The sequence below is a fragment of the Excalfactoria chinensis genome, chromosome 3 (genome assembly GCF_039878825.1).
Source record: "Excalfactoria chinensis isolate bCotChi1 chromosome 3, bCotChi1.hap2, whole genome shotgun sequence".
Taxonomy (NCBI): domain Eukaryota; kingdom Metazoa; phylum Chordata; class Aves; order Galliformes; family Phasianidae; genus Excalfactoria; species Excalfactoria chinensis.
In genome coordinates, this window is record NC_092827.1 from 78,968,483 (window position 1) to 78,991,812 (window position 23,330).

At 43.5% G+C, this 23,330-nt stretch overlaps 1 protein-coding gene across 1 annotated transcript; it reads left to right on the top strand.

Annotated features, from left to right (window-relative positions):
* Positions 1–50: 50 nt before the first annotated feature.
* SLC4A1AP (solute carrier family 4 member 1 adaptor protein) lies at positions 51–19,957 on the top strand. The gene is made up of 14 exons (XM_072331661.1): positions 51–662; positions 1,349–1,535; positions 1,947–2,069; positions 2,761–2,821; positions 3,616–3,755; positions 3,899–4,059; positions 4,832–4,901; positions 7,378–7,567; positions 8,154–8,265; positions 14,514–14,760; positions 15,521–15,595; positions 16,408–16,478; positions 18,729–18,801; positions 19,601–19,957. The coding sequence occupies exons 1-14, from the start codon at positions 147–149 to the stop codon at positions 19,648–19,650; spliced, it is 2,076 nt and encodes a 691-aa protein (XP_072187762.1). The 5' UTR covers positions 51–146; the 3' UTR covers positions 19,651–19,957.
* Positions 19,958–23,330: the final 3,373 nt, after the last annotated feature.

Here is a 23,330-nt window from a genome sequence, read left to right on the forward strand (position 1 = left end):
CCCGCCGGTCTCACCCCACTCGCTGCCCCCAGCCGTGGCCGAAGCAACGGTGCGAACCGCACGGCTGAGCCCTTTCCACCCTCCGGTACCGCAGCCCCGGAGGCGCCGGTTCCCGGAGGACCCAATTTAGGATCGGACGCGACAAGATGGCGGAGGCCATGGAAACGGAAAGCCGGCCTGCCGAGTTCAAGCGGCCGAGCCTCCCGCTGCCCGCTCCGCAGAGCGCCGAGCCCAGCCCCGCACCCGGCCCCAGCCCCGCGCCGCCCCGTCCGGCCGCCTCCGCGCCGGCGCCGCGCTACGAGGAGCCGCCGTGGGGCAGCCGGCCGCCCGCCGACGCCGGTTACGGGCTGGAGGTGCTGAAGGGCGGCGTGCTGCTGGGCTCCGTGCGGCTGGATGGCGGCAGCTGGTTCCTGGTGGGGCGCCTGCCCGGCTGCGCGCTGGCCCTGGAGCACCCGTCGGTGTCGCGGCACCACGCCGTGCTGCAGTACCGCGGCCGCTCCGCCGACGGCCCCGACGCTGATGCCGGCTTCTACGTGTACGACCTGGGCAGCACGCACGGCACCTTCCTCAACAAGGCGCGGGTGCCGCCGCGCACCTACTGCCGCGTACGGGTGGGCCACGGGCTGCGCTTCGGAGGCAGCTCCCGCCTCTTCCTTCTGCAGGTGGGCCGGGAGAGGGGTCGGAGACTGCACTGCGGCTTCCCCGGGCCGCACGCGGGAGTTCCGGCGGCTCTGCCCAATCTCAGGGGCTTGGAGCTACTGGGAGATGCTTCTGAGACGTGGGGAGGTTCGGCTGCGCGTGCATCGCTGAGCAGGCTGCTCAGAGAAGCTGTGGGTGCCCCATCCATAGAGGTGTCAAGGCCAGGTGGGACGGGCCCCTGTACAGCCTGTGATGATGGGAGCAGCCCTGTCCATGGTACGGGGTTGGAAATGAGTGGACTTTGAGATGCCTTCCATCCCAAACCATTCTGTGATCCTTTGTGCCAAGAGAGAGCTTGTATTGGTAGGAGACTAGAAACACTCAGACCGTTTCACTCAGAGGGTGTAGCTGCATGTTCCTCAAATGCTTCTGTGTGGCACTGGTGGATATCCTTGCTTTCTGCCTTTAAATACAGCTGTGTTTGAGCTGCCTACAACTAAACAGTAATGCTTATCTCTTTTTGCCCCCTTCTTTAGCCACTGAAATTGATATACCTGAGCATGCAGGCTAAAACAAATCATCCAGTAATTCAGCTTTTACACGAGCACTATGATCTGTTTATCTGACTGTCTGTAATTTGCGTGTCCACTGAAAAGACAGGTTTCCTTTTCATTCTGAAACACTCATAGAGTTGCTCTTTGTGACATAGGGACCTGAAGAGGACCAGGAGTCTGAGTCAGAGCTGACTGTGACACAGTTGAAGGCGCTGCGGAAGCAACAGCAAGCAAAGCTGGAAAAGACCATGCTGGGAGACGACTCTGATGAGGAAGATGAAAAGGAGGAGAGAGGAAATGAAGGCAGTCAGAATGTCGATATGAGCTGCTCATGGGGAATGGGTGAGTAGTGACACATTGATGAGCTGGTACAGCTTGGGAGGTTTTTACGTGAGTTTTCAGTCAGCTCTGGCATTGAAATTCCAGTTGGATTCCCAAGCGTCCAAAGCCAGTGAAAGTTTTTGACTACAGATCAGCCTATTTCTTTATAAAAATAGGAGTGCTGTGAGAAGGCAAGACAGAGAGAGAACTATGATAGAGGGTTTTTTCCCTAAAACTGGGGAAAAGGGGGCTTGTCTGTACTTCAAAAGCGACATGGAACTGTGTATAGTTTATGCTATAACAGAAGCAGTTAAAGGTTATAATCTTAGGATGATACAGCTGATGCTGCTTTCAAAATGACTGTACTTAAAGTTTCCTGGTGTTCTCATTCTAACTTTTCACCACTTTGTTTGTACTTACTTGCTCTTCCAGGGGAGGATGCTGAGGAGGATGAGGTTGAAGAAAACCCTATTGCTATTGAATTTCAGGATGTACAAGATGCCTTCTATACGAAGGATCCCAGGAAGGCTCTGCAGGGCTTTTTTGACAGAGAAGGTACTTCTTAGTTGTAGATTGTTTTTGTTTGGTAGAGTTTGCTGTTTCCCATTTTTCTCTGGGAATTAAGGTGCAAAAGCAGAAACTTTACACTATGTGTGGGGCTTTTTGTTTTGTCAGGGTTTTGGTGGTTATTTAATTTCTAACTTGTAAACTGGAGGTTGCAGAGAGCACCTTGTGTGGCTCCAGAGTGGCACTCCAACCACATCCATCTTTTGAAGCTATTGAAAAAGACCCAAACCATCCAATTGCAGATGACACTATTCAGAAGATAGAACTGGAAAGTATTGAAAGACAGTGAATTGGTGTAAGCTTCCATTGGTTGCTATGCTAGCAAAGCTTACAGAAGGCTTACCTATTTATTAACGTGAAAAATTAATCTTTGGGGTAAACAATATTTGTGAATCCAAATTGCAAACTGTAATTTCCTCAGAATTATTTACTTTTACATCTGCAGGTGCAAGATGTAAAAGTAAATAATTTTTCTTTGCAATATGTTTTACCAAACAGGTCTCTTAAAGGTCCTCAATCTGAAAAAAAAACCTTGATTGTGGAAAATGTCCAGATGAGTTTATTATCAACTGAATGAGTTTATTATCAACTGAAGATCACATCAAACTTTCTCTGCTCTGAAGATTATACCTTCTTACTTCATCTTTGCTAACTACATCCACTTTTTTTTCCTCTCCAGGAGAAGAGTTAGAATATGAATATGATGATCGTGGGCACAATAGCTGGCTATGCAGGGTTAAGTATGTATAACTTCATTCACTTCCATATGTAGAAACTGGCTTCATTGAATTCAGCAACCAAAGCTGAAGGAACTGCTTGTCTATCACACTTACCAAGGAAGCTATCTGGAATTGGGCTTAAGGCCTGATACTAAAAAGGTCAAGGATCAGTGTCTACTTCTTTTTCTGATCTGTCAGTATTTGGTACTACTAAGAAATGAACACTGGGAAAACGTGACACCAGGTTCTCTCAGTTCCCCTTGTTTTGAGAAATATGAAACTGAAATGCAAGACAAGAAACTAGGAGACTGTTTTAATTCCTAATGGAAAAGACAAAAAAGCATTTATTCTACTGTGCACCCCAGTTCAGTTACTTGATGGTATAATGTAGTTTTTGTTGAATCCCTTCCACTGGCCAGTAACATCATTCTCCTACTAAGCAGGAGAAGGTGAGCAAGTGAGAAGTAAGCGAGATAGGTCTCAAACAGATAGGTACAACAACTCATCATTTCTTAAGGAAACTGCCTCAGTATGGCACAAAGTATATGTTACTGGTGTTGCATAGATACAAGATGAATGATTAGAGGAAGATTTATAGCTTGGGCTAGCAAAAATAAAAATTTACTTATCAGCTTAGACAATGTGTGCTTGTGTTTGGATTAGTAGTGTATCAAATGAAATGTGAAAATAGGTAACCCACAAAAAAAGACTATAGAGAGGTAGAAGAAACAGTGTCAGCATGACAGAGTACGTGAGTAGCATCCATGAAAAGTTGTTTCTATTGAAGCTGTTCTGTGATCCTTTGAACTGAACAGATTGCCTGTGGATGATGCATCAGGGAAGCAGCTGGTGGCAGAGGTTCTCCATTCAGGCAAGAAGAAAGAAGCAATGATCCAGTGTGCACTGGAAGCTTGCAGGCTACTGGATGCTAGGGGTGTACTGAGGCAAGAAGCAGGTAAATAACTTGTTAAATGCTGAGCTAGTTAAAAAGAAAAAGTGAAATTCTAGGAATTCAAAATTGCTATACTGAATTTCTTTGACTTCTCAGTGGTCTGAAAGTCATTTTGTTCCTTGCTTTCTCCCTTGAATCTTTCCTAGTATCTCGAAAAAGGAAATCAAAGAATTGGGAAGATGAGGATTTTTATGACAGTGATGATGACACCTTCCTTGATAGAACTGGTGCTGTAGAAAAGAAGCGACTGAACAGAATGAAAAAAGCTGGTAAAATAGAAGAAAAACCAGAGACTTATGACTCACTGGTAAGAAGAATTATTAAATACATTCACTAAAGAATAGGCCTGGCATTGTTACTCCTTTTTTCAGGTCTTTATCAATGGGCCAGATTAAAATTGATGGTTATAGAATGCAATGCTTTTTGATGTCTTGAGGGGAAAAAAAAAGAACTGGATCTAAAAGAAACCTTAGAATCTTAGTAACAGAAAGTAATTTGTTACTTAAGTGTAATACTTGTACATCACAGAAAACATTATTGGGACTGGTACTAACTGATACTTATCTGCTACCTTATTAGAAAAGGATAACTGGCTATGGAGCATGAACTGTCTTGTTAGCAGGAACAGTCACTGCTTAAAACCAAGTTAGCCTGCAAAGAAGTAGTCTTCCACTGCTTCAGCTTCTCCAGAGAGGAGGGTTCAGTTCTTGAGTATGCAATCTTTAATGTGCCCCAGACTAGGGGAGACGAGTTAAGGGCAAGTTCTACAGAGGTGATATGGCATGGGAAAAGCAAGGAGGTGGGCATAGAGAGGTTTAGAAGATTGTAATGATGGTAGAACATAGCTCTAAAAGCATTGCACATTTCCTCATGTTCCAGAAAGTTCTTTCACACTGTTCAAATAAGTTCCTTATACAGTCTAGATCATTCTTAAAGTTTTTCATCCCAGGAATTCTTGATCAAAAATCAGAAATAAAAACAATAGAAATAATGTGGTAGGATATTTGAGGAATGTTTAGAAGGAGATTTTTAAGATCAAAATCTCATAAGAGTGTTGTGTTTTTCCACCCCCCACATAGGTTGCAAAGCTAAAGGAAGCTGAAAATGAGCTCTCTGAGATAACAGAAAAGCTGAAGGCTTCAGGGAAAGGTAGGACGTGAAGTCTCTGATTGTAGTGCTTTACACTAAAAAAAAAGATGAAGCAGCAAATAAATGAAAATGCATATTTGTATAATCATATAGTCATGCCTTAAGTGCATTTTCTCACGTCATCTTTTCACAGAGGGGCAGGAAGGTGTGCAAGTAACAGTGATCTGAAGGAGAATACTTGGTGCTCTTCATTAAGTACTGACATGCTATTATGTGTTTAGTGACTTAATAACAAACACAGCTTTTTCCAAAAGTATTCAGCATCAAAAGTAAAGGGGTGAGCATACAAAATCCTGGAACATAATGGGGTGAACATTATTACAGTTTAGCTGCCCCAAATAGCAAAACTGACCCAATTTAAACCACATTTTTTCATCTCTTCCAGAGCAATTTATAAGGGATAAGGCAACAACTGAAAGAGAAAAGACTGTATCTTATATTTCACTTTTCCTCATTGCAAGTGCATCTTAAAAAGGAAAGCTCACTGAGCTTGCTAGCTAGGGAATCCTTCAGCTTTTCAGGATTATGTCTGTCTATGAAGGCAGAACATTTCCTAATTGGGAAAATTTATCAGTTAGTACCTTAAATTTAAAAGCATTCTACACAGAGGAGTACATTTTGCTTTAAATTACTGATAACATCTTGTGGAATAAAAGGAAGGCATGAAGGAAACCTTTTTTAGGCTGGTTCACAAGACAAGAAGTTTTCTAAACGAATCAACTTTGTTAAAAGCTGCAATGCCAGTATGTTAGAATTTCTTCAGGAACCCTGCAGTCTGCAAGAAAACAGCAACCTGGCAGCAGAGCTATCTTTTGCAATTACATGTTGTACAGCTGTAATTATATAAAGGTAAAGTAGATGGATAGCCAGAGGTTATATAGGGAAGACTCACCAAGTTGAGGCTCACAGTCAAGATGCTCACCAATGTTAAGGCTTGCTGCAGAATCTCCACACAAGAGCAATCTCCAGAAAGAGATGCTGCCTTAGTGGTGGTCAGCCCTTATATGGGATCTAGGAAAGGTGGAGCCAAGCTCCATCCCTTCCGGGAGCACAGCTGAATTACCTTCACCTGTGCTCCCGCAGCTGACCCATCACTTGTCTCAGATGGTTAATCAGAAGTTCAGGCTGTGATCAACAGTTTCCCATACACGTGTATATGTTTCTTCCTGGTTATTCAGAAATGCACCCAAACTCATTTGAATGATTGTTTGTGCTGATGATTGATTCTACTGAATGATAGTTCAGAAAACCTTATTGTTTCAGTGAGTCCATGGGTCAGTTCGATGTCTTTGAAATAACTGTTTTCAACATGAATTCACTGAAAAGTAGTTCATGATCAACTAACTAGTAGTAGAAGCTAATGGTCTGAGATAAGTAATTCCCATCTTTCATGTGTCATGAAGCTTTTGTTTCTTGTTTTTCAACAAGGGTGGTTGACATACAGACTAGGAGAACAAAGAATATGTTCATTTGTAGACTGCTATTAACACCATATAATTCCAATGCTATGTTGCCATAGTTTGGTAAGTTGCTAATATAATATCTTAGCTAGTTTAGAGCCTCGGAAAAATAGCTAGGAGAGTCATCTGACTCAGTGAAGATCACCCAGTGAAGCACCCTTACACTGTTCTGGGACGAAAGTAGTGAGCTGTGGAACTGCAGTTCCTTCTGTTGTTCTGAATTACCTGACTGGACATCAAATGCTACCATTGAAATTCAGTGCTTACATTAAATAGTCATTCCTCTCAGCTTCTGCCTGATAGGTGATTCAGACTGCTTATTACCAATTTTTCATACTTGTTAGAGCTAGAGTTTCTCCTCCTGAATTTTATTGTAGTCAAATATGCATAGAAATACTGAGGTTTGAAATCAGGTAAGTAAAAGGACTGTTGTTTTTTATTGTGTTCCTTCTGCCCTCAAGTACAGGGCACTGCTTTCTTGTTACAAAATCAAGTCAAAACACAGGTAAATTTTGTCTTAACATAGAAAGTTCCTCTCATACACACACAGTCCTCCAGAGGTGGGAGTCAGCACCATGTGATTCATTTTTAGGTTTGCAAATGTTATTACATAAGAATTCCAGGAAAGCCGAAGGGATTCTCTGTGCAGTGGCGTGGGATACTTTGTAGCTGTGCTTATTTTGGACTGCTGACTACAAAAAGGACTCAACAGCCAGTTTTGTGGGGTTTTTTAGAGACAGCCAATCTTGATTTGAGATGTACAGTGTAGATGGATTTAGTCAAAGAAACATTCGGTTTTGAGAGGCTTTGGTATCTTAGTAGTTTCAGACTTACTGTTAGGCTTTGTTAGGAGAAATGTTTTCATCCTTCCAGAGCTGTCAACCTTCATTATTTCCAATTCAGAAAGATCTTGCAGAGAAGATAGTCATTGTTATATACCTTATACTGATCAAGTCATCCCTTTAGTCTCATCTCCCCCCTCATAACAATATGTATCTTACCATCATCTCACCTAGGCCAATCCCAGCCAGCAGCTCAAGATTCCTTGGATGAATTCATGACAGAAATAAAATCGGGAAGCACCTTAGACAGCGTGACACGAAAGAAACTTCATCTGCGGTCATTTGAGTTGAAGAAAGAGCAGCAGAGACTGAAAGGGTTAATAAAGCTCGTCAAGCCTGCAGAACTGCCTGAGCTGAAGCCCCCGTAAGTTTTGGCTAAAGTTTGGGGAAAAAAAATTGCTGTTGTTACTTTCCATGGGCAACTGTGCATCTTCCCATTAAGCAGACAGTTTTCCAAATGCAAAAGCAGGTAATGCCTTTACAACTACCTGCTCTGTCACTAAAGAGCCACTGCTGCTTCTGTGGCCAAGGCAGATGCACTGCAGTTGTGAATTAAGATAAGCCCAGACAAGAGCGTGTGCTGGGTTCATCCCTTGCTAATGGCAACTTGATTAGAGGTTTCATTGCTTAATTTATTTAAATTTAGGTTTGGCCTCCGAGTGTTTATATATATACACATACATATTATACATATGTAAGTATATATGTGTATTTGAATTTGAGAGAATCTGATAGGTATTTTTCTTTTCTCTCCTGTAATAACAAGTGTCTGACTCCTAAAACAGACATGTAGCATGGAGGAGTCATCTCTGAAAACCTCCTCTTTAGATGCTGTGAGTGAGAGAAATAAAGTCTTTATGCAAACACCTTTATTTGTTTGCACTTGTAAATATAAGATGTAATAATTAACAATTTATATACTGTTTTTCTTTGTATCTAAATTTCACTAGGTCTGGGAGTTACAGTTTGGAAGCAAACAGCAAGTCTAAAAAGATTACCCTCCCTCTCTTCGGTGCTATGAAAGGAGGGAGCAAATTCAAGCTGAAAACTGGAAGCTTAGGGGTAAGTGCTCTGAGTCAGACGGTAGATCTCAGACATCATCTCAGGCTACGGAGCCTGCAGGTAGAAACTGTGTTTATCACATGTACAAAAACACCATGGAGGAGCAAGCCTGCAGGAGTGGAGAAATGCGCAGGGCAGCAAGCAGTTACTGTCAGACCTAGGAAAAAAATGCGTTCTCTAACTATGGCTTAGACATCTTTTTTTCTCTTCCACCTCTGCCAATATCTTTTCCTTTATAACTTAACTATTTTTCATCCTGTGGATATTCCCTACCAGTTGTCCCTGTGACTGTACCATGCGTGCTTTGTCCTGTAACAAGTTGTATTGGTTTTAAATGTACAGATGGAAACAAAATGTACAGAAGGTATACAAGTGAATGAGTAAAGGGAAAACTCACCAACGGTGGTGCCTTGACTGAAGCAGCTGAGGCAGTCCTCCCTGGTGAGCGATCTCCAAGAGATACTGCTCCAGTGGGAGTCAGCCCTTAAATGAGGTCTCAGAGGGGATGGAGTCAAGCTCCACCCCTTCCGGGAGCACAGCTACATCACTCTCACCTGTGCTCCCACAGCTGACCCCATACTTGCCTCAGCTGATTAATCAGAGGTTCAGGCTGTGATTACCAATCTCCCATACACTCCACCCCTTCACAGCGTGAACCAATGATTAGGTGAGTTTTCCCTTATCACAGAGACCCAACGCGACGCTGATACAATTTCCCGTCGCACCGAATGCTGATGTTATTCAAATGATGATTGGATGGGTATTCACGATCTTCCGTGGGCCAGTGCTTGATAGATGTTACTGGAGACAAGCCATCTCGAGGTGCAGGTCCATTTGCGTTTCATCAGTCCACACAAATTGTTCTCTGATGGTCCTAGAGGCTTAGAATCTTAGGGAGAGTAATACAGATGTTTCAAGGGTACCAGGAGAGGAAGGTCTGCCCTCCAGGGCAAGATACAGGCCGTATTCTTGTCTTGGGTCAATACTTCTGCTCGCACCGGATTATGTCCCGGCCTCCGATACCATACCCTCTGGCCAGATATCTGTGGCTGTATAACTATATCTGGCACCAGAGGAGGAGTCCTGATCTGCCATAGGGACATGATGGGTGTCCCTTTAGCAATAAAGACCGGAGTATTGACCACGATGTCAGTAGGCCATGTACCTATCACCGAGGGGGTAACTGAACCTCCCACCTCCAATAGTCTCCCCCAAGGTGCAAGTAGGCCACACCACTTGGGTCCTACTTGCACCTTCCAGGGCCAATTTATCTTATGGATTCCTGGTTTTAGATTCTCAGGGGCAGGGAGCAGAAGATTATTGTCATTACCAACCTGCGGTTTTACCTCATTATCAGCACCTGTAATTTGAATCCTAAGAGGGGAGGCCCATATAGTGTGTAACATTTTCAGAGCACTGGGTCTGCCATCCCGAGGTCTTTCGTTCAAGTCCCGCAGGGTTTCGTATAATCTTTTTGTCCACCCCTGCAGGGACTGGGAGTCTGTCTTCAGGGCAGCCTTAAGAATACCATTGTAGCGTTCAATAAGGCCTGCCCCTGTTGGATTATATGGCAGATGGAATCGCCATTCAATGTTGTTCTCTTCTGCCCAGCGCTGTATCATCGCTCCAGTAAAGTGAGTCCCTTGGTCGCTCTCGATGACTTGAGGTGTCCCATATGCAGACATCAGTTTAGTGAGTGCCTTAATTGTATATGCTTGATTTGCCTTTGGTACGGGATAGGCTTGCAGCAGTCCACTTACAGTATCAACGCAGGTCAGGGCATATCTCGCCCCCTCAGACCGAGGGAGGGGCCCAATGTAATCAACCTGCCATCTCTGAAGAGGACTATATCCTCTAGCAATGTGGGATGTTGTTTCAGGCAACGGTCTTGGTCTCATCTTCGAGCAAGCGTCACAGTCCTGACATGCTTGGACGATATCAGATAACTGTACAGGCAGCCCCCATGCTTTAGCAGCTGCCCACATTATCTTTTGTCCAGCATGCCGTAGCTTCTGATGTAACCATCGGGCAATATTTTCGGATTGTGAATTCCCAATCCATCGAACTCGGGCCAGTGTGTCCGCTTCATCGTTTCCTGGTGACTGCAGGGGTTGATGACCAGAGACATGGTAGACACATACCGTCCTGTGTTTGACTGTATTCCAAATGTCTACCCACATGTCTTTCCCCCAGATCGGTCGGGCGTGGATAGTCCATTCCTGGGTAGCCCACTGCGTAATCCACAGAGTAAGCCCCCGGTACACGGCCCAGCTATCTGTACAGATGTTCAGGATGCCATCACCAGGTTCTTTAGTTATAACCATCCACACGGCTCGTAATTCTGCCCATTGGCTGCTCTGACCATCCCCCTCATCAAACCAGATTGTCTCAGTAGAGGGATGGTATGCTATAGCTCGCCACTTGCTCGGGTTGCCTCTGCTGGACCCATCCGTATACCAGGCATCTTCAGGAATAGGATATCTTCCTTCCTGAACAGGGCTCTTCTCTGGTGGAGCGACCATTGGTTCTTTCGGCGTATCACTGCGATATGTCACTGGGCCTAAGATCTTCTGTAATTCCTCCTTGAGTGGAGACGAAGACAAGCTGCTTCTTTGACTTAGATAGGCGACCCATCGTGCTACCGTCTGTGCTTGGGCCACCCCTGTCTTAGGAAGGTGAGTTAGATCTCTTACCCACCCCTGGATCGGTAATGTAGTTTTAACTATAACCTCTGCTGTTTGCGTTATTGGCTCTACCGCTTGTAACGCTGAATAGGCAGCCAATAACTGTTTTTCAATCATGCTGTATCTTTCTTCTGCTCCGTGCCAAACCTGAGACCAGAATCCAATGGGGGTTCGAACAGAACTCTGGCGTTGCCACAGGCCCCAGCCAAAACCATCCTGGGTAACATGAACGTCTAGTTCAGCTGGGAGGGTCGGATCAAATATACCCAATGCCTGGGCTTGTTTAACTGCCAGCTTTGCCTGTTGGAAAGCATCTTGTTCTACCTTCCCCCAGTTCCACGATTGACCCTTCTTGGTAAGCTTATACAATGGCCTCAACAACTGAGCTAAGTGAGGTATAAAGGAGCGCCAATACCCCAATATACCTAAGAACTCTTGTAGCTGTTTTGATGTTGTAGGGACTGGGAACGCTTGGACTTTATCCACTACTGCACTGGGTAGTACTTTGGTTTTTCCGGACCAAATTACTCCCAGGAATTTTACAGATAGCCCCGGACCTTGCACCTTCTGTGGGTTTATAGCCCACCCTCTCTTTTGCAGATAAGCTATCAATAAATCTGCTGCTTGTCTCACCGCCTCTAATGAATCGGACGTTAACAGGAGGTCATCAATATAATGATATAAATTTACATTATGTGGCTTCTGCCACTTAGCCAGATCACGCGCCACCAAATTATGACAAAAAGTAGGTGAATGCACGTACCCTTGCGGCAGAACCTGAAAAGTCCACTGCCTGCCTTCCCATGTGAATGCAAACTGGTCTTGTGATTCTTCACTAATCGGAATACTGAAGAATGCATTCGCTAAGTCTAGGACACAGTGATACGTTTTAATTTCTCTACTTAGTGTGTCCATTAGGGAGGCAATATTGGGTACGGCTGCATGAACGGGCGGCGTGACCTTGTTTAATTCCCTGTAATCCACTGTCATCCTCCATGTTCCATCCGATTTTCGCACTGGCCATATTGGGGAGTTGTACGGGCTATGTGCAGGCCTTATAATACCCACTCTTTCTAATTCCTGCACTGTTTTTGTTATTTCATCCTGCCCACCTGGGAGTCTGTACTGTTTTACATTAGTAATCCGACGTGGCTTGGGCAGACAAATAGGCTCATGTTTTGCATGGCCTCTCAATATTGTCTGAATTGCCCGGATACTAATGCATCTCTGCCGCAACCGGAACTCTCCCACTGTTGTGTGGAGAGCCAGACCCCACAAGATATCAATTCCCAATATGTACTCCGGAATTGGAGCAATAGATACCTTGTACTCCCGTGGTGGGAGGCGCCCGACCCCCAATTTTACCCAAGTTTGGGTGACTGGAACGGTCTGTCCCCCAAAGCCTCCAATCATTACTTTGTTCCCTCTGAATTTTGTTGGGTCTCCATAAATTATAGATGTTTCCGCCCCCGTATCAACGAGGGCCATAACCTTCTGCACATTTTCTCGGGACCAATATATTGTCAGTTCCACATAGGGCCTCCGGTCCCGTCTAGAGGCCCTAGGGTGACTGACGTCCCTCATCACGCCATAAACTGGGCCAGATTCAAGTCTTTTACCTCTGATGCCTCTGGTACTGTGACCCGAGGCACCTGAGGTGGCCTCTTTTTCCTATTTGGCACGATAAAGTCTTCTAGATTCCAAACTGTTGTTGGTCGTCGTTCTATAAGCCTTATCCCCGGTCTTTTGGGGCGGTTTTGAAATTTTTGTTCATCCTTCAGCTGTTTCCACAACTGAAGCAGAACGTGATTGGGCTGCCCATCAATTTTGGCAAATTGAACACCTGCTCGGAGTAGATCATTAAACATTTGTTTTCGGGACACCCTAATGGGTCCCGCCCGAGGGGTTCGTGGAGCCGATCTCCTGGCTCGGGCTATTGGAAAAACTTCAGGATCTTCAATTACTCTAATATTGCGCTTGGTTCTTAGGCGCTCCGTTTCCCCCAGGTCCGCTACCAATTGGGCAGCATGCTGGACTGCTGCCTCTGCGGCCACTAGAGGATTCAATATAGAAACCAATGTTCCATACATATGTGAGGGAGCCTGTTGTAAGATTAGGTCCCTCATTCCCGCGGAAAACTTCACCATGTCCGGACTAACAGATACATCTTCATAGACAGCCTCTCGCATGCCTAGTTCCCGGATATAATTTTGTAGGTCTTCCATAGAAGACCACATTCCTGTATGTATTGGCATGTCTGTTTTATTTGACCATACCATACGGCAGGCAGCCATTATCCAATCTACGATCGAATGATTCTCTTCAGGGAACTGGGACCCTGAGTACAATCTCTGCCTCAGGGCAGGATGGACTGTTATAGTTGCTAGTTTAGATACCTCGGAGCCGCTAACTATTACACTTTCTGCTCCCGAGTCCCATAATCGTAACAGCCAGGCTGGGACACTTTCCCTTGGTCTTTGCCTGAAGCGCTGTACTAGATCCATAAGTTCAGTGGGTGTATATGGACGTGCTGTTACGTGTAAATAGGAGTCAGCAGGGGTCCATTGATCAGGAGGCACCCCTGCTGGTCGCTCCTGGACTTTTTTTGTTTTTTGGGTTACCATAGGACGGACTTCTAATAAGTCCGTCTTAAGTGGCTCTTCTAGGTCAGATTTAGTGACCTTAGTTTGATCCGATGTTTCAGGATCCTTACTATCATCCATTGTAATATATCTAATTTGGGGGGTGTTTGAAAAAAATGATGAATTTTTCCCCGTTAATAGATTAATTTCGCCCTCCAATTTTTCAATGCGGGCTTTTAATAATTGATTTTCATGTTCAATCTTATCTGATTTAACCTCTGCCTGATTTAAAGCATTCAATAAAGGCCAAGCAGCCATGGATGCAGCCATTTGCCTTTCTTTGGTTGTCAAAATATCTTTTTGCAACCCCTGAAAGTATTCAGTTAGATGGTAAGGGGACATATTGCCCGTTACCCGTAAGGGCCCCCATTGTTCGATAATCGTCGCTAATTGAAAATATGGGGACGCCTCAAACCCTGGTATTTGTCCCGGGAGGATTTTCCCTAAGGGGGTGATCTTCTCCCCCTTGAACCAGCTAAACACATTCCACAGGAAAGACATTTTTTTTTTCCGATATTTGCAGGCTCCTGCCTGGCTCGCCAAATGTATTGGTTTTAAATGTACAGATGGAAACAAAATGTACAGAAGGTATACAAGTGAATGAGTAAAGGGAAAACTCACCAACGGTGGTGCCTTGACTGAAGCAGCTGAGGCAGTCCTCCCTGGTGAGCGATCTCCAAGAGATACTGCTCCAGTGGGAGTCAGCCCTTAAATGAGGTCTCAGAGGGGATGGAGTCAAGCTCCACCCCTTCCGGGAGCACAGCTACATCACTCTCACCTGTGCTCCCACAGCTGACCCCATACTTGCCTCAGCTGATTAATCAGAGGTTCAGGCTGTGATTACCAATCTCCCATACACAAGTATTGGTGACATCTACTGCCATATTATCCTAGTACTAATGCACAAGTCTTTGTCGTGCAGAAGTTGCCTGACAAGCGTCCACATATCCCTGAAAGCTTGTTAAAAATGAAAGATGATGGACCTGAGGAGGAAGAGGAAGAGGAAGAAGAGGAAGAAATTGAGGAGGAGCAGAAAGTAGACGCAATAAGCAGCAGAACATCAGATGTGGAAATGAAGGCGACAGTAGAGGAAGAAACAGGAAAAGAAATAAATGGTCCCAATGGTTCTACCTGTAATACGAATGAGAATCTAGAATCCCTTCAAGATGGTAAATGATGAGTTTTGATTTTTCCAGTAGCAAACCTGAGCCTGTAACCACTGACTTTTTTCGGAGCTATGGGAATCCCCTAAGATTTGGGTCACAGGTTTTCCAACAGCTTTTCCACAGATTTTTGCCATGAATCCAGAGTTTGTGTGGAAGCAGAGGAGAAACAGGTGAGTTTCACCTGGTTCAAGTTGGAACTCTGCTTGGCAGTCAGTTTTTCCACACTTTTGGTAAAATAGCAATAATCTCCTGGATTCAAGAAAGGTCATATTTTGATAAGCCCTGCTTTCATTAGATCGAGTGTCAGTATGATAGTAAACACAATGGGTTCTTGACAAGGAGAGGTATTTCATAAGAAAACAAATGCCTGTGTAAAGGTTCAGACAGCTTGTAAGGAGGAAAGTAATTTAAAAAATAGGAAGGAAGAGGTATTTCCTTTGCACCTAAGTAGTTTATCTGTAACCCATCCTTTTTAAAGTTAACTTAATGTAGTGGTGGCAGAAACCTAGCTCTAACTTCTTAGTCAGAATGTTGGGCAGGTTGCTCTTGAAAAGTATGTTTTAACTGATCACAAGTTTTCCTTTATTATCATATTGCAGTGCTCTTAGATGAAATAATGTGGAGGACTTCTAAGAGAAGACTTCTTCCTGAAACAAACATAGCTAAGAGTTCCTTTTAAGAACTGTTCCTCAGGGATGCTAGCGCTCCTACTCAGAGTCACAGCATAGCATTCACATAACTCCTTCTTTTCTTTATTTAACAGGAGCTAGTTTTCAGCCTGAGCCAAAGATACTACGGAATAAATCTCAGATGGGACCTTCACAAGAGAAATCTCAAGGTGAGATGTACAATTTAGATTACTATAGCAAGGTAACAACTACATTCAGAAACTGCCTAGGGGAATTAGTGCTTACTTGTTAGCAGAAAGAAACGAAGACTAATTTTAGACTCTAGAATTAGAATGAAGGATTGTTTTGTTTAGGTAATGTTGAAGGTACAGGTAAAGAAAAGTCACTTCAGCCATTTCAGATCTCCCTTCTTTTCATAGTCATTATCACTGCATTAAGATTCTTTGTTTAAAAACAAAGAAGCATAAGAGAAGGAAAATTAATTTAGGACCATAAATATTATGGATTTCCCCCCACCCCCCCCCTTACTTACTTGAACTAAGTTGTGTCACTTGGTAAAAGGGAAGTTCTGCCATTCTGTACTGTCCACTACTATATAATGTTAGTTAGCACTCTTAATGACCCACATTACCCCTCTACTTGAATGCACACAGAAAAAAATCAGTTCTCAAAATGAACACAATGTGTGTGTGTAATGAGCAACTGGAGAGATGTTTGACTTATTTTTTCTAACTCAAATTCTTTTAGTGCATATTTTCCTGTCCTCATCATCATGTCCATAAACTTAAGGAAGGTCAATATTTCATAGATGAAGAGGCAGAAAAGTCAGAAATAACTTCTTTCTTTGACTTCCTCTTACCTACATTACTGTAAAATGATAAAGACAAAGCGTGTTGGTCCTGTGTAGCAAGCTGTCATGGATACATCCAAAAGGAAATATATCTTCATGTGAACTTTCTGTGAGTGATATTTCTGGTATAAATTTCTGATGCATCTTAAATCTTTTTTTTTTCCCCCTCAGCATCTGAGGCAGCATGCAGGGAATCCAGAGAGACAGCTGAGGAAGTTAAGAAAAGCAATGCCCCAAGAAAGGTCAGTTACAATTCTGCAACTCCTGCAGCCTCTGTGTTTTAAGGAATCCTTGGGTAGATTCCTCATTAAGTGAAATAGTAATAGTAGCATAGAACTACATGCTGACATTGGATGCAGCTCTTGAAGTCTTCAGTGAGAAGGTAAAGCATGGTATTTCAAGCATAACGGGGGTGTTCTGCAAGGTTGAAGTAAGCTAACAAGGCTTTCCAATTGAATTGCTTGGCAGAGCTGAAGTTAAGCCTCTGGTAATTGCTTCCTTTCCTGTATCACAAGTGTTGTAGAGCACAGGTGATCTCTGGGCTTTCAAAGTGGTATTACAAACCTTTCATGGAGAAAAGCCTGGCTGACACAGGACATGCTGAACTCGAATTGTAGCTAGTCTGTATAGCCATTACCAAGCCTCATTCTTTTCACTGAGATACAGTAAGATATCTAACAAGAGTATGGTTTCTTGCAAACTAATTTTTAAATTTGAGTGGCTATACCAAATAACACGTTCCCCATGAATAAGACTTGTGTAAAATGTCAAGTATGAGTCTTCAACATTCTGGGACAGAGGAAAACGTTGCCTTCCTGGAAAAAGTGGTTAGGAACTTCTCTGATGGTTTGCTCTTAGCCTAGTGGTTACTGTGAGGCTCTTCCCTTCACAGCATCCCACCCTTGTGGTGGCTACCAGAAACAATTACTCTAGTTGGTGGGTCCTGAGTTCTGAGCATTATGGTAGTTTTTTTGTAGCAGCCATTCAGTTTTAGCCCTGCTCTGCCTATTTAAAGAAACAGCTCCCTGTAGCATGTGTGTGCTGCTGCTGCTCGTGCTAGTTCTGGCAACGGACCCAAAGGTTTTGTAGACAAGGCCTTTAGAATCATCCTTTCTTACTGGCTTGAAGTATGTTCATAAACAAAGTAAGGGTAAACTTAGGCTGTAAGAGCCCAGAGTGCACCATTTCTATGGATGTGGTAGAACAAGGCAGCTTCTCATGCTGAAGCAGTCAAGTCAGCACCTCTCATCAGTACAGAGTTTGCTGTAACACTGAGCATTCTCCAAATACCAGATGGCTTAGCTGTATTCTCTCTCCCATTACAAATCACTTTTTCCGCATGCTCTGCCTGCTACCAGGCTCAGATCTTGTATGGAAAATATCAACCTGAAGTCAGCCTGTGTTTTTTTTTCTCTTCGACTATTTGCAGAATATCTTCAAATCATACAAAACAGGAAAAGCAGTTGTTGGGTCTTTTCCTCTTAAGTGGCTGTTTTAAAACCATATTTAGAAACTCAGCTCCAGTATAATGTTGTTTAGAACGTTAGTGTTACAGAAGAACTCTTTTAGAGGTTTACTTGGGGAAAGAAAGCTTTGTGAGGGAATGAAAAACTGCTTCAGCTGCATAACTTAGGACTGTGTCACAGCGCTACAGAACAGTGGAAAGCAGTGCTAAGTGGGTACATTTCGAACTCTGAAATCTTTCACTTTACAGCTGTGTGATTTTATTTGTTAGCTACCTGTACTTGTTGAAAACAAAAGGCATCCAGAAAATGCTGATGTGACAAAACGCTGTCATGCAGCTGTGTCAACAGTGGCCTGTTTTTGTTTGCTTTAAATATTGCAGGAATGCCTCACAGAAATTGGTTTTCTTTTGAAAAACTAAGTTATAGCTGAACTTTGATTTGAAGTATATAACACGTAGTGTACTTCTATAAGTCACGTTAAACCTGAAGTTTTTAGTGGGATTGTGCTGTGAGAATGCTAAAGTACTTCAAAATTCTACTCTAAAGCTTTTCACTGCATAAAAAAACTCAATGTTGAATGACACTGACAGACATGAGAGTGAGACAAACTGTCTGGAAGCGGAGTTGTGAAAGCAAAGGGGGAGCTTTCTTTGAAACCGAATATTCTCAAATACATTTCTGTTACTCAGTAAAGCTGTTGAGTGTTGCATTGAATCCATATTCCCTGACTAGTCTGCCCAACACTACTGTCTGAAGGCCATTGATAACTGGAGTTGGTGCTGGTAACAGACCGTTTTGAGAGGGAGTTTGCACTAGACAATCTCCAGAGGTCCAGTCTAACCACCGGTTCTGTGACACTACTGGAAATAAACAGAACTAGAGTGTTCACTGTTTGTTTTAGCCCATGGCTGTTGTAGAAATAATCCTTATCTGTCAGTGTTAGTATTTGAATTAATGAGAGATTTATTGACAGTGACATAATGCTGAAATGGCACAGCACCTTAGAAGTCTCTTCTCCTTTTTCAGGTCCAACAGCCTTTTTTTTCCTCACAGTACCCAGCTGATGACCCAGACTACTGCATATGGATTCCTCCTGCAGGTATTGACTATTTCTTTGGTTTTCTTTCACATAATTTGAGAATCTGTCTAACAAATAGTTGGTTGTTCCCGTAATGTACGGAGGAAAAAGTCACAGGAATATTTTACTGAGAACACAACGATTTTTGGCTTGTTATGCCCCATATTTACTTCTTATATCACCATGTAGTACCAAGTCTAAGGTAGTTTCACCTCAGTGGACAGGTGCACCTGAAGTCTGGTTTTCAGTTTTCTAACTGAAACAATTGGGAGATCTAACTGCAGTGATACAATGATCTATCTGATCTATCTGTAGCTCAAAACTTCACTAAAGATAAATATTCCAGCAACCTCAGCATTCCCAGTTCTTATGGAAGCTTGTGAAATCTGAAAGTGTTCTGCAGAGTTTTGTAAATGCAAACTTTGGGGCATCTTTTAGAGAAAAATCTTGCTGATTCTTTGGTGAAGACAAGCAATCGATGCATACATCCTGTACACACTAAAACTGAACAGCTTAGTAAGTATATGGCATCCATAAGAGGGAGCTCCTTTTCCTCTCTCTGCAATCAGCTGTCTTATTAAGGGATCCCAGGAAAAGAAGAAAAACAAATCAGGAATAGATGAAGCTTGGATGTTAATAGTACTGTTAAGAGGAGTTATAAATCAAAAGACAATTTGGACTCTAGTGTCCATTCTGGATTTATTCCTGTCTGACAGGTGCTGGCCAGAGAATAATACTTGTCTACAGATCTGTTTCATGCTAGTTTTTTGGTAGGTTTTGTTGTTTTAGGTCTTTTAGTAACTTTATCTTCGTCCCTTAGATCAGAGTGGTGATGGCAAGACTCATCTCAATGAGAAATACGGCTACTAAACTTCAAGCTCCCAAGAACAGCTCTGAAGTTTGAAGGTCTGCTCTACTTCAAGATTCCTTCACCACCCATTAATTGAGGAATAAAAGAGCTGGGTTTCCAGACTCTTTTCCAGCTGTGCTGGCTGTGAGCTTTGTGTCCTGTTGTGTGTCTTCCAAATACCCTTTTATTTTCTTTTGTAAGAAGACTCCTGAGCCCACACATTCTTCTGCCTTTTCCTTCTACTGTTAGTTTCATTATTTTTATTTGGTGTGAAACTGCAGGCTCCTTTTGTAAATTAAAAGAGATTAAAGACACTAAACACCTCTACGCTTCCAGGCTTGAAATGTAATTTAGGTTGGTTTTATGCAGTTAAACTGACACTGTTTTGCTTCCGATATTATTTGAAAACAGCATCAGGGTAAACAAAACCTGAAAGTTCTTAAGGGGAGGAAGGGAGGAACCAACACCTTCCTACTTCCAGAAGGAAAGTGTTTCACTTGTCCCTAGTGAAGGTCTTGCAACACGCTGTATGCTTGGTAGGAAGGGAGCTAGAAGGAAGGAACACTTACAGAGGTGTAGAAACACTCAAGAACTGAAGAGGCCGGTGCTGCACATCTCACATTAGAGGGTAACAGAAGAAATGGTGTAAAAGGCTGCTTACAATACATCTTGTTCTTTGCTTCTCACAGACCAGAAACAAAAGGGGGCACTTCAATGCTATTTCAGTACTCTCAAAAAAGTGATTGCACTTCTTCATCAGTAACACTTTTCCACTAGAGGGAAGAATAAAGCAAGGCTCGAAGTCTGAATAGGAACCTTTATCAAAGGATGGTAAAAAGCTGCTGCTGTTCTGCAGTGCCAAGAACAAATGAAGCCAGCACCAGATCCTGACCTCTTTTCATCCAGCTCTGCAATTGGATGCTTATATTTATTTTGTCTGTCACACTCATATGTGAAATATATGCCTTATGCGTAGATACACTTTCAATATGTACTTAAGTATATACTACGTATATTAAAGAAGATGTGAGTTACATATACATCCAAAATGCAGAGGTATAAATTGAATGAGCACTTTAGTAAGAGGTCATGAATGCGATTGGACGTACTTGAACAAAAGCAGAAGCAGGTTGTGGGCTCCTGCCAGAAGGATTCTATGGTGCTGCTGGGTTTTGCTGTTCCTTTACTTTGGCCATCTCAAAGTAGGTGTATTCAAAAAGCTGATGGTACCACCTCAGTGGTCACCTGGCCATCAAGTAGGTTCCCACTTGCTACTCACTGCCACATAACACTTTCCTTTTTTGCCTCATACGTACATAACTGAATAGAGGTATTCAACCTCCCTTTTCTGGTGTGATGATAACCAGGAATGCAAGTAGAGGCCACCACGGTATGCAAAAAGTGACTGTACAACCATAAGCCTTCAGTTTTTACCAACTCTTTTCACAGACTGTGATGGGCCATCACCATAACCTTATCCCTGTGAGATATGCAAGCCTCCCTCAAGATCTTTTCTATCTAGTTGGCAATAGTAACCCATTTCTTAATGCAGGTCAAGGATCTTCTCCTGAAGGTCCGTATAACACATCAAGAACTGCTTTTTCTCATTAAGCACCATACTGTGTGCCCTGTCATAATCCTGCCATGGAAGAGGATCTACATAACTGGTATTTAGCAATGCTAAAATATATATATTTGTATTTATACACACACTTGTGTCTTGTCCATATTAATCCCGCACTTCTTATGTAAGCCAAATAACCTGTTGTCTTTGATGTTTTGTTTTTTAATGAAGTAATACCTTGTGTCTCTATAGCCATCCCCCAAAACCCACACCACAGCCTGTGGCACCTCACTCTTCCACCTGTGAGAAGTGCACAGTTACACGGCAAGCAATAATATTCACATCCATTAACGTGATTACGGAGTAGATGATGAAGCTCATAGCAATTTCCCACCCCAAATGCAGTCCTGCCCTCCCCTATACCGTTATTTTCTCTGTACAAAATGAAGAAAGAGGTCTTAGGCTATATCAGACTGTTTTTGGCCACAGGTCTTTTGCTCTCAGGGAGAAGGATGATGAGGTTATTAATAGAATCATAGAATGGCCTGTGTTGAAAAGGACCTCAAAAGATCATCTAGTTTCAAACCCTCTGCCACATGCAGGGCTGCCAACCACCAGACCAGGCTGCCCAGAGCCACATCCAGCCTGGCCTTGAATGTCTCCAGGGATGGGGCATCCACAGCCTCCTTGGGCAACCTGTTCCAGTGCATCACCACCCTCTGTGTGAAAAACTTCCTCATAACATCTAACCAAACCTAAGGTTATTAACTTGCAGCATATCCTCAGGCAAGGGGATCTTACTCTGTATAACTCTCCTGGGCACAGACCTCTCCATTTTCCTCACAGAGCTCATTTGCCGCACTCAACAGCTCTACATCAGTCAGAGCCCTCACTGCTGTAAGCACTGCGGAACTCCCAGCAAAACAGAGACTGGAACTTCTGTCTGTGACATCAGAACGATGATTGACTGCAGGGCCCTACACATCCCACCCCCAGCAGCTTTTAGCCTCACCGCAGACAAGCAGGAAGACCAATACCAAGCCAAGACCAAAACTTCAGCACTCTCTCACTCTGCAGACTGTATCAGTACGTTTCTTCAGCTCCTCTGTGAATACATGGTACCTAGACTCATAGTGGAAGACCGTTTGAAGCTGTGCATGCTGACAGTCGTGAAGATTTAATATGTAGCATAAATCATCAGAAATATTCAACACAAGGTCCTCCTCCACCATACAGCCCATCCCATCACCCACCCCTTCTGTTTAACACCTCCACATCCAGCTCCAGATTCAGCATCCAGCTCCATGCTGCAAGGGCATCTCTGCAGAGACCTCTAGCCCTTGCTGGCTCTGACCCAGCACTACTAGGTTAGCTCCCCACTTCCTTTAAAACCCCCAGATTAGAGCAAGCAACCTCCAGAGGGTGCTCGTGATGCACAGACCTCGCTACACCTGAGCTCTCCTCCATCCACAAAGGAATCCCTCTGTGACTGGGGGTGTGTATGGGTCTCTGATGAATGGTCAGAAGAAAACTGGTGCTACAACCATACATGTAATGACCACGTTTCTGGAAGGGCAAGGAGCATTCCCATGGTTATTCAAAGCCTTCGAAGGAGCGTGACACCTATTTGGTCATCTATTTGTTAAACTGAGTTTGCAGTACAGTAAAAAGCTCCAGGACACAGGGACATGCCTTTAACAAGCATGCCATCCTGTAGCCAGCTCACAGACCTTGCTCAAGTGTTCCAGGAGCGACTGCTTAAAGCTGCAGTTTCCTGCACAGAGCATTCACTTAGTAGGTGTTTTTCTTTGCAACATGTGTTTACCTCATCATCATTCTTATTTTCTGCTGCTATGAAAATTCCAGTTCTGCATTCACCTAATAAATACCCCTAAATTTATAGAGTATCAACACCGTAAGGTCCATGAGCACCTCATATTTGGGCAGCTGGCTGCAAGGTGTTGCAGTTTTGCTGCTCTACGCATAAAGCCATATACAGTTTGATATCTGCATAGCTGTACATTCTGCTCTGCTGGGGCACAAAGCTAAGCATATGTACTTGTGCACAGTCATAGACATTATGCGGTTGTTTTCCGTTTCTTTTATACATTTGGAAAATGAAGTGCTGTCTTAGGA

Bases quoted from the DNA above. Each gene is read 5' to 3' on its own strand.
- SLC4A1AP (XM_072331661.1), top strand. From the start codon at position 147: ATGGCGGAGGCCATGGAAACGGAAAGCCGGCCTGCCGAGTTCAAGCGG. The intron at 663-1,348 runs GTGGGCCGGGAG...TTTGTGACATAG, and splicing joins CCCGCCTCTTCCTTCTGCAG to GGACCTGAAGAGGACCAGGA. The intron at 15,596-16,407 runs GTGAGATGTACA...TTTCCCCCTCAG, and splicing joins TTCACAAGAGAAATCTCAAG to CATCTGAGGCAGCATGCAGG.